Source organism: Nelumbo lutea, chromosome 2 (genome assembly GCF_056320005.1).
Source record: "Nelumbo lutea isolate HS-2025 chromosome 2, American lotus-T2T, whole genome shotgun sequence".
Lineage (NCBI taxonomy): Eukaryota > Viridiplantae > Streptophyta > Magnoliopsida > Proteales > Nelumbonaceae > Nelumbo > Nelumbo lutea.
Genome location: NC_142685.1, coordinates 43,849,087 through 43,863,897, shown reverse-complemented (window position 1 = coordinate 43,863,897; position 14,811 = coordinate 43,849,087). Strand labels below are relative to the sequence as shown.

The 14,811-nt window shown below is 38.9% G+C and overlaps 3 protein-coding genes across 7 annotated transcripts in view; 2 read left to right on the top strand and 1 right to left on the bottom strand.

Annotated features, from left to right (window-relative positions):
• Positions 1 to 851, top strand: part of LOC148870245 (V-type proton ATPase subunit a1-like) — a 151,744-nt gene extending 150,893 nt beyond the window's left edge. Inside the window, exon 19 of the mRNA XM_088971238.1 lies at positions 206 to 851. Within this exon, the coding sequence (XP_088827364.1) occupies positions 206 to 410 (205 nt within the window). The 3' untranslated portion in view covers positions 411 to 851. The remainder of the gene's footprint in view (positions 1 to 205) is intronic.
• A 5,002-nt stretch (positions 852 to 5,853) lies between these two features.
• On the top strand, positions 5,854 to 11,020 carry LOC148870244 (uncharacterized). 4 transcript variants are annotated; one of them, XM_088970599.1, is made up of 6 exons: positions 5,886 to 6,026; positions 6,127 to 6,311; positions 6,868 to 7,119; positions 9,440 to 9,583; positions 9,671 to 10,354; positions 10,440 to 11,020. In XM_088970599.1, exons 2-6 carry the CDS (start codon positions 6,204 to 6,206, stop codon positions 10,680 to 10,682), a joined length of 1,431 nt encoding a protein of 476 aa, XP_088826725.1. In that variant the 5' UTR covers positions 5,886 to 6,026; positions 6,127 to 6,203; the 3' UTR covers positions 10,683 to 11,020. The 4 variants fall into 4 exon arrangements, with proteins under 4 accessions (XP_088826724.1, XP_088826725.1, XP_088826727.1 ...); XM_088970601.1 differs by having other exon boundaries at positions 5,895 to 6,026; positions 10,449 to 11,020; XM_088970598.1 differs by having other exon boundaries at positions 5,854 to 6,311.
• Positions 11,021 to 11,990: 970 nt separating this feature from the next.
• LOC148870243 (putative RNA-binding protein ARP1) lies at positions 11,991 to 14,511 on the bottom strand. 2 transcript variants are annotated; one of them, XM_088970603.1, is made up of 6 exons: positions 13,979 to 14,511; positions 13,737 to 13,881; positions 13,452 to 13,578; positions 13,314 to 13,356; positions 12,754 to 12,982; positions 11,991 to 12,419 (listed from the first exon to the last, which is right to left on the bottom strand). In XM_088970603.1, the coding sequence occupies exons 1-6, from the start codon at positions 14,159 to 14,161 to the stop codon at positions 12,400 to 12,402; spliced, it is 747 nt and encodes a 248-aa protein (XP_088826729.1). In that variant the 5' UTR covers positions 14,162 to 14,511; the 3' UTR covers positions 11,991 to 12,399. The 2 variants fall into 2 exon arrangements, with proteins under 2 accessions (XP_088826729.1, XP_088826728.1); XM_088970602.1 differs by having other exon boundaries at positions 11,991 to 12,399; positions 13,979 to 14,508.
• Positions 14,512 to 14,811: the final 300 nt, after the last annotated feature.

Below are 14,811 nucleotides of genomic sequence, written 5' to 3'. Positions count from 1 at the left end.
GATTAGTCACTTTGAAAAAGGTTCATTTCCTTTGGTTTCCTAAGGTGGATTAAATTAGCATAAATTCATCATTATGTAAGCCTTGTCCCAATTATTTGCATGCATTTTCTGGTGCACCGTGCACGCACATCCATATTAATAATTTTTTCATTGGGCATGCATTGGCTTGTGAATATCTATTTGATGATGGCAATGACTATGGCAGGTTTGACAGCATTCTTATCCGACTGGTAGGGCTTGCAGTTTTTGCCTTTGCGACAGCCTTCATCTTGCTCATGATGGAGACACTCAGTGCGTTTCTCCATGCCTTACGTCTACATTGGGTGGAATTCCAGAACAAGTTCTACCACGGAGATGGATACAAGTTCAGACCCTTGTCTTTTGCTTCGTTGCCTGATGATGAAGATTAATCTACTAATTTCCCTTGGGGGTCACTGTTTTTGAATTTTGATCTTAACATTTGAAAGAGGAAGTACAAAGACTACAAGATATAAGGATATGATTATTGCAGCCCAGACTGGATTTTCTTAAGCTGATATGAAAAATCCTGTTTGGGCTGCAAATGTCAATATCTTCTCCTAGCTGTACCATTTGCAGCTTCGCTCTGAAAATGTAAACATCCCTGTAGAGAAGTCTGTATGACCCGGTCAATCAACAATTGAGCCCTGTAAATTTTCTTCAACGAAGCAATTAAATTTCATTGCTTGTAAAGAGGGGTCCAGGATTCTTAATACCAAATATCTTCTGTTATCAAGTGTAGCAGATCATAGAATCTTGTCATACGGACAGAAACAGGGGTGGATTTTATAGGGCATTGCCCTTCATATAATTTATACTTTTTTGGCAAGAAACATCACACTCATAGTCACTGTTTTTTTTTTGTTTTAGTCTTTTTCATAACGACGAAAGCGTTTAGGCTGATTAAAGTGATCATTAAGAATGTTGAAAATAAGGTGTGCTGCGATTGAGAACGCCAGGCCCCACTATCGTGTGGTTGAAAATTTGTGTTTTTGAACCCATTTTGCTGTACGCACAGGAATGGGAGTGGATTTTGCAGAAAATTACCCTTTACATAAGTGGTTATATTCTTATCCTTTTCTCTTCTTTCATCTAGTTAATAATGAGCTTTGTGACATCACAGTTGTGCAGTCGCTTTTCTTCTTACACATAAAGTTGGGGGAAGGTCTTAATGTCTTGTCCTTCTCTCAAGTGGAAAACTTACTGGTTTTCAATGGACGAAAAGAATGTAGGTAAAAAGACACTGATTTGGAAAACACTTAATGTTTAGTCGAAACTTACGCAGGAACAACGATCCAATCCTCTCCAATGATATTAATTACTTTAAGGGCCCATTTGGTTTATGGGGTCTGGAATGGAAATCGTAATAGGCCATTAAGATTCCTACTGTTTGGTTGGGCAGATCAATGATAATCCCCATTCGAGGATTCCATTCCGATTTCTATCTGAACTAAACAAGTTATAAAATTAGACCTTCCAACTCTCATTCCAAACAAATTTTGATACTAATTCCGATTCCAATTATAAAGCAAATTATAGACAGTCCAACAGAAACTATAATCCAAGGCCCAAGCATTGATTGAACGACTCTATAAACCCATCTTGTCATGTTTACTCATCTTTCTAGTGATTTGAGTAGATGTCAATTTTGCGGGATCATTGGTCAAATATGTGTTTTAAAAGAAACAAAATACTAAACACTAACCACATGACTAGTCCAGTTTCAGTTTGCTTTTATTTATAAGAAAAACTTGAGTCTTGATTCTTTTCATTTACCTGTCTTAAAGGAAAGTATGGATGGGATGGATGGATTCTAGTCTCTAGTCTGTAAAAAAAAATCAATTTTATTCTGTAGCCATGTCGTCGGCCACTGAAATTAGATCGAGGCTAAAATGGGATGGGATACCATTGGCCAAGGCTCCCAAGAAGAAGGGATAAAATTCGGCGAAGGTTTCTTTATCTTTCAGATGATCAAGGAAGCTCTGTAATTGCAATGATTTAATTCAGGCTGCGTTTGGAATCACTAAAATTAATTGTTGCTTTTTTGAAAATAGTGACGGATGGAAGAGTGTAAGGTTTTACATCGATAAAATTGATGTAGTTTTACATATTATCGATATAAAACTTTAGAGCTAGTGAGTTACCGATGTAAAACTACACTCCATTCAAATGCACACAAAACTGAATTGGAGTATAACTTTACATCGATAATAATTTTATATCAGTTCTTGATTTACATCGCATCCAAATACAACCTCAGTGTTTTCGAAATGGTCAGACCATTTGGCCTGGAAATTGTCCAGGCAATTGGTTCCGTTTCACCTTCAACTTGGTTCTTGGCCAAAACTGTTGATTTGGTCAATGACCCACTAGCCTGGTCGATCCACTGACCCATTTGATGGTTTTTTACCACTTTTTTATTTTAACTATTTTTTTCAGTTAAAACAGGCCATCTGTTCAAATCAAACTATCAACCCAGAAACCAGTGGCCAGAACGATTTTGGTTTCAGGTCAGTTTTTAAGCCATTACCAAATAAGAGCTGTTCTGTTCAGTTACATGCGTTGCCTATTATCTTTTCATCCGAGAAGTAGTTTCAGAAATCTTGAAGGGCATGTTCGTGTTCGTTTTCCAGTAAATGAAGTGGGTAAGTCGGTGGGTCTCACACTCTTACGGAAAAGAACGATTCATTTATCTAAATTCATTAATACCCATTTGAGATTTGGGTAAATCATTTTTCCGTCCTATGAAAATTGTTAACATATGATAAAACAATATTGTCGCTTTCATAATGGTTCTTTCATGAATAAAATGATCATTGTATAATTTTACATGAAAAAAAAATAATACTATTAAATGTATTTAACTAGTAAAGTATTTTTGAAGTTACATTTCTCTTCTGATTAATCACATTTACTAGATAAATAATTTAGGATTTAACTTAATAAATGAGGTTTAAGAAAAAAACCATGGGAGGTATCTAAATGAGATTTTAAAAGATAATGGCAACTTTTTGCCTCTGATATCAATACAAATGGCATTCTAAAAGTAGTATGTATTTGGCATAGTTTTCATTTATTAAATAAATATTTATATTCTATTTGTCTTCACAACAAAAAAAAGTACTTGATAAATTGACAATTAGACATCATTAGGCATATCAGCGGAGCAATAAATAAATGCTCAACTGTTAATAAAGCCTTAAAATGAATCTTATCCAATAATTAGTGTGCATATAAATCAAGACCAACTTTTATGAATACAAATGTATAGGGATGAACATAATTGTATAAATGATAGGACTGTTTATCAAATAAATGAAAACCATACACAACACCGCCATAATAACCAAAACAGAAAAAAAAATTTTGAAAAAATATCAATTAAGGGCACATGTATCACCGTATAAGATATCTCGTATTTATTTTATATGGGTATTGCTTACCTTCTTCCTCCGGAAGAACGAACAGCGGCGGCAAACCTGTTCTCCTTATCGGCTAGAATCCCTCCACTAGACCACGTCTGCCCTGCCCTATACCTTAGTTTTCTTCTTCTTCTTCTTCTTCTTCTCTCTCTCTTCCTTCCTCTTCCCTCTTCTTTATTCTAGATGGAATTTACCAAAATTTCTAGAAAGTTAATGCGAGCTCGTCTTCTGAAGTTGTAAATGGAAAGTGAGGGGCGTTGCAACGTGGTGTTAGGTTACTCTCGGACTCACTAGCATCGCATGAACTATGGGTTGTTGGTCACTGGATTCTATTGCTGGGGTTGGGGGTTCTTGACTACCCTTTTGCTTTTCAGTTGTGCTCATCGCTTGAACTATGGGTTGTTGGTCACTGGATTCTATTGCTGGGGTTGGGGGTTCTTGACTACCCTTTTGCTTTTCAGTTGTGCTCATCGCTTGAACTATGGGTTGTTGGTCACTGGATTCTATTGCTGGGGTTGGGGGTTCTTGACTACCCTTTTGCTTTTCAGTTGTGCTCATCGCATGAACTTTAGATGCCATTTCTGACAAAGACGTATCAGCTAGTGGAGAATGCAAGCATGGACGATGCAATCTCGTGGAATGACAACTGCACCACCTTCGTTGTCTGGAAACCTGCAAATTTTGCCTAAGATTTTCTCCCTAATTACTTCAAATACTATGACTTCATGAGTTCCGTTCCCCAACTTAACACCTACATATGTTATCACTCTTTCCTCCCTCACTCCTCTCTTTCTCTGTAATCGTAATTTTCTTCGTTACGGTCATTTAATTTATTATCGATTATTGTTTTTGCTTTATATTTATTCCAAAGTAAACGAGATACTATTAATAAATAATAATTTTTTCTTCGAGGATCTGGAGTGATCGAATATCTCCGGTGACTTCAGCGTGCATTTGAAGAATTCCGCTTTCAGTGCTCAAGTTTAGATTGATGGTGTGAATAGATCATTCGTCCAAGGAAGCAGAGTCGTTTAATACCCTATGTATTTTATACATGCATACATCTCGTATCATAATGCCCTTAACTGTAATTTTCTTTTTTTTTCAAACATGCTATCCTGACATAGCTATTATATTGAAAATATTATTTTTATTGATACTACGGGGCCAAAAGTTGCCCTTATCGGCTTAGAACTCCTGTCCAAATACACGAGAGAGACAGTGTGCATTGAATTTCGACCGTAAGATTGTTTTGAGTCTTTTGACAAAATAATTTAGGGGTTTTTATGATTCAGTCCACGCTTAGGTAGAGTAAGGATTTTCTATGGGTGGACTAAATCCTGCGTGGATTGATAGTAGGGGGTTATAGTAGATTAAGAGAAGGCTGTAAAAAAAATTTCTGAGGGGGATTGCAGTCCAAAGTAAGTTATTTACTTGGTTAAATACATTTACCTAGATAAGTTTTTTATGGGAAACTTAAGTGTATTTACCCATGTTCTTTTATTTCTCATGTAAATAAGGGAAGAACCATTTTAGCCATAAAAATCCATTATTAAAAAGGTCATTTTTATCTCATTCAAGTGTTGGCAACTTTCCTCCTAAGTGGAAAATTTATTTACCCACCTAGGAGATGGGTATCACTTAAGACTCGAGTAAGCGATATCCATGAAAATAAACTTCCCCTTATCACCACATAAACCTGAAAAAAGAACATGGAATTCTTGGTCAATGGGAACTAAAATCATATTGACCAACTTTTCCCCTTTCAAAATCTGAAAAAAGAACACCCACTAGCATGGTTGGTTCTTAAAGAATATTTCAATATGATGCCATAAAAAACCACACCCCCCCCCCCTTCTCGTGCAAGTGCCTCCTCAATGCTTTGATTTCATGTGATAACTCACTACAATATGAGTTGAGTTGATGATCAAGTTGAGACTTGCAGCCAACAGGGAGCATTGCAAGACCAGATCTGCTCCTCACACCTGGTGCTTCACAGGCACATCCTACCATGCATCAGAAATATCTCTCTTACTTATTAGTCATTATTTATAGGAGATGTTCACAATGCATGGTGGATGTGCATGTGAGGCGCCCAAACAGATCCCATCACGCATTGCGCGATATCACATTGGGCGCCCCATAGTACATTTAAACCGTGCACTGGTAGGAGATATTCTCAATAAATGTGCATGTGGGGCGCCCACGGGACGCGCTACGTGAGGCGCAGATGTAAATCCGCATTGTGCGAGTGTGCATGGAAACAATGAACATCGGGAGAGGTAAGAAGATTAGTTCGATGGGGCACGTGATCACGCAACTGTGATCTGATTTCTACGTTTCTCGATTTGGGCACGAACATCCGCATGTAAGCACGTCAGCTGGTGCAGTCTAAACTCCAAAACAACTCCATTATCATATCATTTGATTCCATATAACTGGACCACCCAGTTTCTTTATAGCCCCATATCCTTCGCAAAAGGCGTGGGGCTCAACTCAAATCATGTTCATCGTCTCTCAACACTTAGATGGATTGAAGGATCAAACGCCCGGTGTTGATCCCTCCTGCTGACGAATCTGGAGGAGGCAACGAAACAATATTTTATTGGTTTATTTTATTTTTTGATTTTTCTCTAACTGTTCCCTCCTGCTGATGGTATCTCATGTCGGTTAAATCCAATGACAGAGAGTTGTGATTTTCTCTAGTTCCCTTCGACAATGTGTTGATTGTTGAGTTCCAGAACGCTTAAGGAGCTCCCATGAATGGATTTTCTTTCGAGGGATTCTCAGGGTTGGTTTGCCGAGCTTTGGCGGAGACAGATAGGTCTATCTCAGCCCAGAAGCTTTTCCCGACTAACTGGTGGTTCAATGGTCTGGATCCTTACTGTCTTTCCCCCCTTCCATTGTTCTTCATTTATTCATTTTTTGTGTAATTTCTTTCTTTTGTTTGGAGAACGTGAAGTTTAAGGTTTGGGATTTCGGCTGAATTGTGGGTTCTTCTTAATGTCTTTTGCTTTTCAAAATCGCTACTACCTAATCTGTTGTAGTATTGTAGATAATTGCTTTTTCTGCATAACTGTGAAATCTGGAAATCTTAACTTCCTTTTTTGTTTTTCGTTCGTGCATTTCTGTTTAGGGTTAATGATGAAGCAGGCGGAGAAGATTTTGGTTTTTGCTTTTCATACTGCGATATTAGAAGACTAAAGATTCAATTTAGAAATCCATTAGGGTAGCCTTAATCACTAAACATGTAAAAATTAAATCCTTTTAGCAACCCATTAATATATTTCGTACTTAAAATGACAAATCTTCAGGGAAGTGAACACCCTTTCTTCCCGACTGGTCATAAGTTCAATATGCTAAAGAAGTATACGAATGTTATTAAATGTGGTTTATTGTTCTTATGTAATCTTCTTTCCTGCAACAGGTGCTTGTAAAGAAGATTGATCTGTATGGGAAGCTAGATGGCCATGAAGGTTGTGTAAATGCAGTAGAGTTCAACTCTACTGGCGACCTTCTTGTGTCAGGTTCTGATGACACAAAAGTTATATTTTGGAACTGGGAAGCTAAAACTAAAAAGTTCTCATATCCCTCTGGCCATACGGACAATATATTCCAGACCAGAATTATGCCATTCACTGATGATCGGACAATAATTACTTCAGCCGGTGATGGCCAGGTGAATTCTTATATACATTCCTTTACTCAAAGCCTTAAATATGATATTTTGAACTATTCACTTTCGTATTTATCATGTCTTGGTGCTTGACCTGACTATCAATTGCATTGCAATTTGACCTTGGGGTGGTGTTGGTTGAACTTTGATGATAAATAGTTTACATATTTTAACATTCCTGCTGCTAATTATTTTGGAATTTGGTGTAGCAGCCTCAGAAATATTATGTTGCTTCAGCTTTTTTTCTGCTGAAATAACTTCTCTTAATCCAATGAAATCCCATAGAGGTGGTTAGTTGCTATTATGGTTGTTTTAATGAGTTGACCTTGTAACTACGTCCACTGAGGCAATGACTTTACTAGCTGATTCTGCTGGCACTTTTAAAACTTATGTTCATTTCAAAATTTTCATTTATCTTCCTACATTATTAGATTATTTGTATATGTATGCTCAATGTTGGAAGCACCTAATTTTGATACTTAGGTTGAGTTTAACATAGCATATCCATAACTTGTGTCCATATGATAAGGAGGGTTTGCGCCTTAGACTCCATTTGGAAGGAGTACAAATACAAATATGTAGAGCGTAAAACCTTATATTTTGTATATATTTGTACTGTACATATTTGTATTTGTACTCCTTCCAAACTGAGCCTTATGGATAAAATTGGAATGGATGGGTGATACTGCAGTAGTGGTGGGTGAAATTGATTCCTTGAAAATATAAGGGGCTAATCTGGTTACTCCAAAATTGTAAAAAGGTAAGCCATGTGTTTAAATTTTTATAATAACTTATAAGGGGCTAATGGCCATAAAAAGGATGTTTTGTATTGTGGCTAGATGGTGTTGTGGGCATTTTCTGAACTTCAGTAAGGTTAGGATCTACGTAAAACTCCAGTCCATGAAAGGATTTATCAAGAAAATGAGTTTTCATCTCCTTAAAGCTTACTTGCTAAAAATAACTTTGGCACACCTATATGGATAAGAACTTTATTTTACCAAATGATCGTAACCATACTTCTCTCCCTTTTTTTTTATCAATAACACTTTCATTAAATCATCAATAGAAGATTTACAAGAGGAAGACAAACACACTCATCTTCCAAGAGCAACAAAGGACCTTAAGAAAAGGAAAAAGAAAAGGAAAAAACACTAAAGTTATAGCTTAGCCCAAAACAGTGAATCCCTTTCTGCCCCTTGTTTAGCTAAACCATCAGCTAGGGAATTAGCCAATCTTTTAACCCAACACATCTTAACTTCCATCTCCCACACCAGCCACTTAAATTTCCTCCTCTCATTGTTGTACTTCTCTCCCCTTTTTAGGAGAGATGCCTTATCTTCGGAACTAAATGTTGAATTCAAGTGGGTGAGAAGGACTGCAAATGGGATTGGCCAATTCCCTTCCTAAGCAGGGAGTCTTAAGACAGCAACTGTTTTGGGCTTCATTGTAAAATTGTTTCGTTGGGTTGGCAATCTTTTCATATGAATGTATTGATTTCATCCATCTCCTAACAAAAGTAACGAAATAATTTTCTTTTTTTTTTTTGCTGATCAAAAACAAAATATAAAAGAAATTCTGGGACGATTAGCACTGGAAACTCACTGAAGGCTGAACTTTTGACATACTACAAACAGCTAGGATACAGACATGTTGAGGTGGAAGGGGACTCAAAAGTAGTAATTTCCTGGGCAGCAAACAGCAGCAATACCCCATGGACGTTTAAGCATGTGATTAGGGAAGTGGAGAAGATTGCAAAGGAGGTTGAGGCTGAACTTAAATGGGTCCGAAGGAGTGCAAATGGGCTAGCTGATTGTTTAGAAAAACAGGGGGCATTGAGGCAGCAATTATTTTGGGCTGCACTGTAATGACTAATGAGGGATAGAATAGAGTGATTGAAGGGACCAACAGTCCCATCACCAAGTTGTATAAACTGTTTACAATCTGGAATTTAAATAAAATAATGCTTACTGATCAAAAAAATACAAAATATAAAAGAAATGCCTTGTCTTCCAGAGAGCAAATTGCAGCCTTGGTCTATAACTAAAATGAATATAATCAAGTGGAACTATATCAAGTTAAATACTCAAGTGTGTTTCGATTATATATAGTTTTAAAGAAATGGTCATAGGTCTACATTTTCCATGTGTAACTTGTGTTGTATAATATACCAAGTTGTTCTCCCTTTTAACAATGATCTCCAAACCCATTCTCAGCTGCTATAAACCCACTAACCAACTTGCTTGCCTCTTTTCCCCTTTTTCTTGACAAAAAAAGATTAGGAAAAAATAAATAAAGGTTTGTATTGTGAATTCTCTTATTCCAGATCAGGTTTGGCCATATCTTGGAGGATGGACGGGTTGATACAAAAGAGTTGGGGAACCACCAAGGTCGTGTATACAAGCTTGCCGTCGAACCAGGAAGTCCCCACATATTTTACAGCTGTGGTGAGGATGGCTTTATCCAGCATGTAGGTCAAGTTCATATTATTAAGTTTCAGTTATTTCCATTTGTTTTGAAAATAAATTTTTTTAGAACCCTGAATTTGCTCTTGCAGTTTGATCTAAGAAGCCACTCTGCTACCAAACTTTTATGTTGCTCTTCCTTCACCGAAAACAAGCTACCTATCACCAGCATAAGATTAAATTCCATTGTTATTGACCCACGAAACCCAAATTACTTTGCTGTTGGTGGATCTGATGAATATGCACGTGTTTATGACATCAGAAAATATCAGTGGGATGCATCAAGTAATTCAGATACACCTGTGAATACCTTCTGTCCTCATCACTTGATCGGTTCAAATGTTCATATCACTGGATTGGCATACTCAAAGAAGAGCGAGCTGCTCATCTCTTACAATGATGAGCTTGTCTACCTATTTCAAAAGAACATGGGCATAGGCCCTAATCCACGGTCTATTCCAGCTCAGGATATCCAAAAATTGGAGCAGCCACAAGTGTATACAGGGCATAGAAATTCACAAACTGTTAAAGGAGTCAACTTCTTTGGACCCAGCGATGAGTATGTTATGAGTGGGTCAGATTGTGGTCATGTTTTTGTCTGGAGGAAGAAGGGAGGTGAACTCTTGCGGTTAATGGTAGGTGATAGGCATGTGGTAAACCAACTTGAGCCCCATCCTCACAGTCCTATTTTTGCCACAAGCGGACTAGAAAAAAATGTGAAGCTCTGGGCTCCTTTGGCTAATTGTCCCATTCTATTACCTGACAATGCAGAAGAGGTACTTTCTTAAGTTCAAACTGGAAAGTTAACTCAAAATGTCTGCTGCTTTTATTTATGCCTTATTCTTAGTTATCTTCTGACAGATAATGCAGGCTAATAAGCAGGGTAGAGAAGATCGTGCACGAATTACACTTACTCCTGATGTCATCATGCATGTACTGAGGATGCAGAGAAGGCAGACATTAGCTTACATTGAAAGGAGATACACCAGACTCGATCTTGAGAGCGATGAAGAAGATGAAGGAGACACATATACTTTTGGATTGTCAGATGGTTATGCCTCTTCCGAAGAAGGCTTAAATTCCAGAGAGTGCAACATTAGCTGATATATGTATGGTTGGTTCATGTGTAAGCCAATGTTCACCAGGGCCATTTCCTACAGTCATTGTAAGATGTAGCATCAGAATGTGGGTTAAGGTAGCCACTTTGTACCCAAAAAAATGTCGGGAGTTGAGACCATGTCTCTTCCACTCCTTTCTATTGCTTTCTTTTGTCTGCAAATACCATGGTATGACTCATGCCATAAGATTCAGATTTACACAGTCGATTACAGAATTGGTTAGGAAGACAGAAACCTTCATCACGAATCAATGACATGATGCTTGAGCCCACTTGTAGAACATGAGTTTGTAGTGGACTGTGTTTTGGCCAAAAATTGGACAAACTGGTTGGTGCCTTGTTCATCTCTCTGCTTCAGCAGTAAAAAATCACCTCGTGGTTGGTACGAGTTCAAAGCATTTCAAAGAACTATTCATCAATGATCGTTTGTTACTCAACATCACAAGACTACATAGCAACACTTTTTCCAAACAAGTAAAGATAAGCTCATGCTTCATGTATACTTGTAGAGTCCACTGCAATCCATATGACCAAAGCACCCACATCTTTCCAAAAAACAAAAAAAAAGGCTCGTGCCTTATGAATACCACATTTGACATCAAGTTTCCAGCTTGTTACCTACATTAGTTCAGGTCATTTTGCAGGGGCTTTAAATTGAAGTTCCATAATTGTGATTTGTGAGGGATTTCCAAAGCAGACATCTTTTGTGATCTTTTTTTTTTTTTTCAAAGCAGCCATGGTGCTCAGAAGATTAATAAAAGAATGGCCAGTACCGAATGCTGGTCCCAGACTCCCAGCTGCTATATTGGGACGGGTCGTGGGTGGACTACTGGAGTGGATATGGCTTCTTTTAAAACAAACTTTGGATTGGCCACTCTCAGACAGTCCCCTGCCTACATAAGACTTAAGAGATTCTTAGCTATGCATACCAAAATCAACGAGACCATGAAAATGATAGTCATCTGATATTCCTATATCAATGCTGGAGATCTATTAGAGTTGGAACATTCCCCAATCATTCGATGAGGTTTATCGGGCGTTTTCTTGAACCCTGAGAACCATCGCACATGTACATTTAAGCTGTCCTATCGGCTACAATTCTGTCTGTAATAACACTGGGCCACACGTCAAATCTATTTCTATAACACCATCTGAAAAATCTAATTTTTTAAAATTTATTCTTATCTTGGACTATATTTGGTTTGACTGAAATTAAGAGAGACCCTTTGGCAAAAATTAAAAAAAAAAAAAAAAAAGACAGCTGAGGGAAAGTTAGGACTTGCGAGTTTCACAAATTTCCAAATTTCTGTTAGAGAGAGAGACATTTTCTTATTCCAAGTTTCCAACTAGTGTTTATGCATATTTAGCAAAAAAAAATCGAAGTTCCTATGCAGCAGACTGAATGAAGCCATTAAAAAGCTTACCGAAAAATACATGGGTAAACAGTCATGACTTCTGTTACATTTTTTTTCTTGTGGGGAAAGGAAAGGTAGCATTTCAAGATGAGATGCATGTTAGAGAGAATGAATGAATCTTACGGAAGCCTAATTAAGAACTAAAATAATAAGGAAGAGGAAAAAAAATAAATAGAAGAATCACAGATCAGATAATAATATAGTTGGTCTTGATTCTTGAACAGCGGCCTTAACTCTTAAGAACTCTTGTCCTCCTCCTCCTCCAAACATTCCGCCTGCGTCCGACCACCTATTCCACAGCCAAACAAACTGTTTGTAGGTATCAGTTAATGAGATTGAAAATACTCACGGAGCCAAACAAAACTTAACATCAAAATTCCTCAACAAGTGATAGAAGTAACAACCCTCTGATGCATAAATGGACAGCCAGATAGTCCGAGTGGATGATCTCCATCCCGTTTCTGGAAACATTGAATCGTGCTATGTGGTCCATTTATTGGATCAGGTCAATCCATCTGCTAGACTTTCTACAGCTACTTACATGGGGGCCCACTGTCACAGTGAGCTTGAGATGGATGATCTCCATCCAGATTCCTTTCTCTCTCTTCTATTTTATATGAAAAAAGAAAGAAAGATGATTTACCTGAGTTAGGAGCCATTACAGTCGGCTTCGAGATGATAGTTGGGACGTTGGTCATGGGTCCCGCTGTTGTTGGTGGGAACATGTGAGCAGGGACTCCCATCGTCTGCGGTTGATGGAAATGATAGAATGTATACATTGGCATCATACTGTTGGCGTTCACCATACCTTGCCCCGGGTACACCTGCGTGTAGTGCCCATTCACGTAGGACCCACCGTTGTATCCTAACTTCTGTACATCACCCAAACGCTCACAATCAATCAAAGACCCCCACTCCAACGGATATTCATCATCCGGCTGAGATGCGTTGGCCCCTGGATCGTCGCCTAAAAGACGATCTGGATCCCGCCAAGCTGCCGGAAAAACAGGATTACTGATGAAGATGAAGGGATAGATGTTGCGTTGTTGTTGATTGGGGAAATGATAAAAGATCGGCTTTTACAGCCTTCCATCGGGAACATCTCCTCATGGGAGATATTTCCAATGCAAGGCTATAATGGCTGTTGGAACGGGTTGGGGTTTTATTCACTACTTATGTTTCATGAAGGAATAAACTACTTACAGGGTTGTAGCCGTAATCAGTGGCGATGTAGGCCGGAGAGTACCTGAGGGGGTTTTATGCAATGTAAGCGAGCTTATCTTTCTAATTGTAAATCAGACATCAGAGGCTTGATCGGACCGTGAAAGAGAAAATCCATACCCGTAGAATGGAACCGCATGATGATGATGATGGTAAGGCGAAGCTGGGGTTGCCGTCGGCGTCGGGTAGTACCATCGGACCGGATTCGGTGGTGCAGATGACGTGGATCTCGGCCCGACGTTAGATCCTTCATAATCAAAACCTTGATTAAAAAAGCCAAATTTTACGAAAATTGCCACTGTGTGTTCGGTTGGCACTTCCGTAACAGAAACGATAACAATACAGACTAGAGAGAGAGAGAATGAGAGAGAGAGAGAGAGCAAAGGACCACCAAATCCAAAGTACCTAGTTGAGGTGATGACGACGACGGCGATGACCTCGGGCGACGCGCCCCGAGGGAAGCCAGGTTACAGTTAGCTCGGCGGCCATTGATCACCGGCGTCGCGTCCTCACAAGCCTTCTTCGCCGCTTCAGCATCCTTGAACGTCACCTACATACAAAAAAAAAAAACATCCCCAGCGTAGATTAGCTCCGGCAGCATCGGCGTGCGGTATCAGACGCCAAATCGAAAGATCCGATTCACTTACGAATCCGTAGCCCTTGGATCTCCCGGTGACCTTATCGGAAATGATGACAGCCTCCAAGATCTCGCCGTACTTCTCAAAGTGCTCTCTCATGGCTTCCTTCTGCGTCTCCCATGCTAGCCCCCCGACAAACACTTTAGTAAGCGTCGTGTCGCCGAACTGACCGATATTGTTACTCATCGTCATGCCTGCCGATACGTATCCGATATTACCTGAGCTTCGATCACGGTTACCAACTGAACTAGAACTGAAGTACTAAGTTTTCAACTCAGCTCCATTTCGTTCTGGGAAAGAAGCAGCTTTAGCTTTAATTAAACATCTGGAACTGAAAGCAAGCCTCAAGTGCAGATTACAGAGAAGCAGAGAAAACGTAAGCGGGATCCATTGGGCTTGGACAACCAAGGAATATAAGGAGGGAGGAGAGAGGGGGTCTGGGTCTGGCAGCGAAAGGTCTTACAGCTCGGAATGGAAATAAAAAAGAGGAGGAAAAAAACATAGAGACAGACAGGCAGACAGATAGACTCCCCACGTCCATCAACGTGGTCTTGAGTCCTTTTTAACTCCTTTTCTTCGCCTCTGTAAACAGAAGCGAGATCAACACAAGATGGACCAAGTTGACGGTTGAGATTCACTGATATATTTAATTGACGAACAGGTTTGTGTCTGGAGTCTCTGGGACTCATACATATAACTCGGCGTGCACTGCCATTTAGGACGCATGTTTCAACAATATTAAATTAATTAATAACCTCTTAAGAATTATTACATCCCGCTTAAAAAGTTATCTATTTATTTATTTACTAACGGGTTACGATGATTATGAAGTCCAAGAGTCA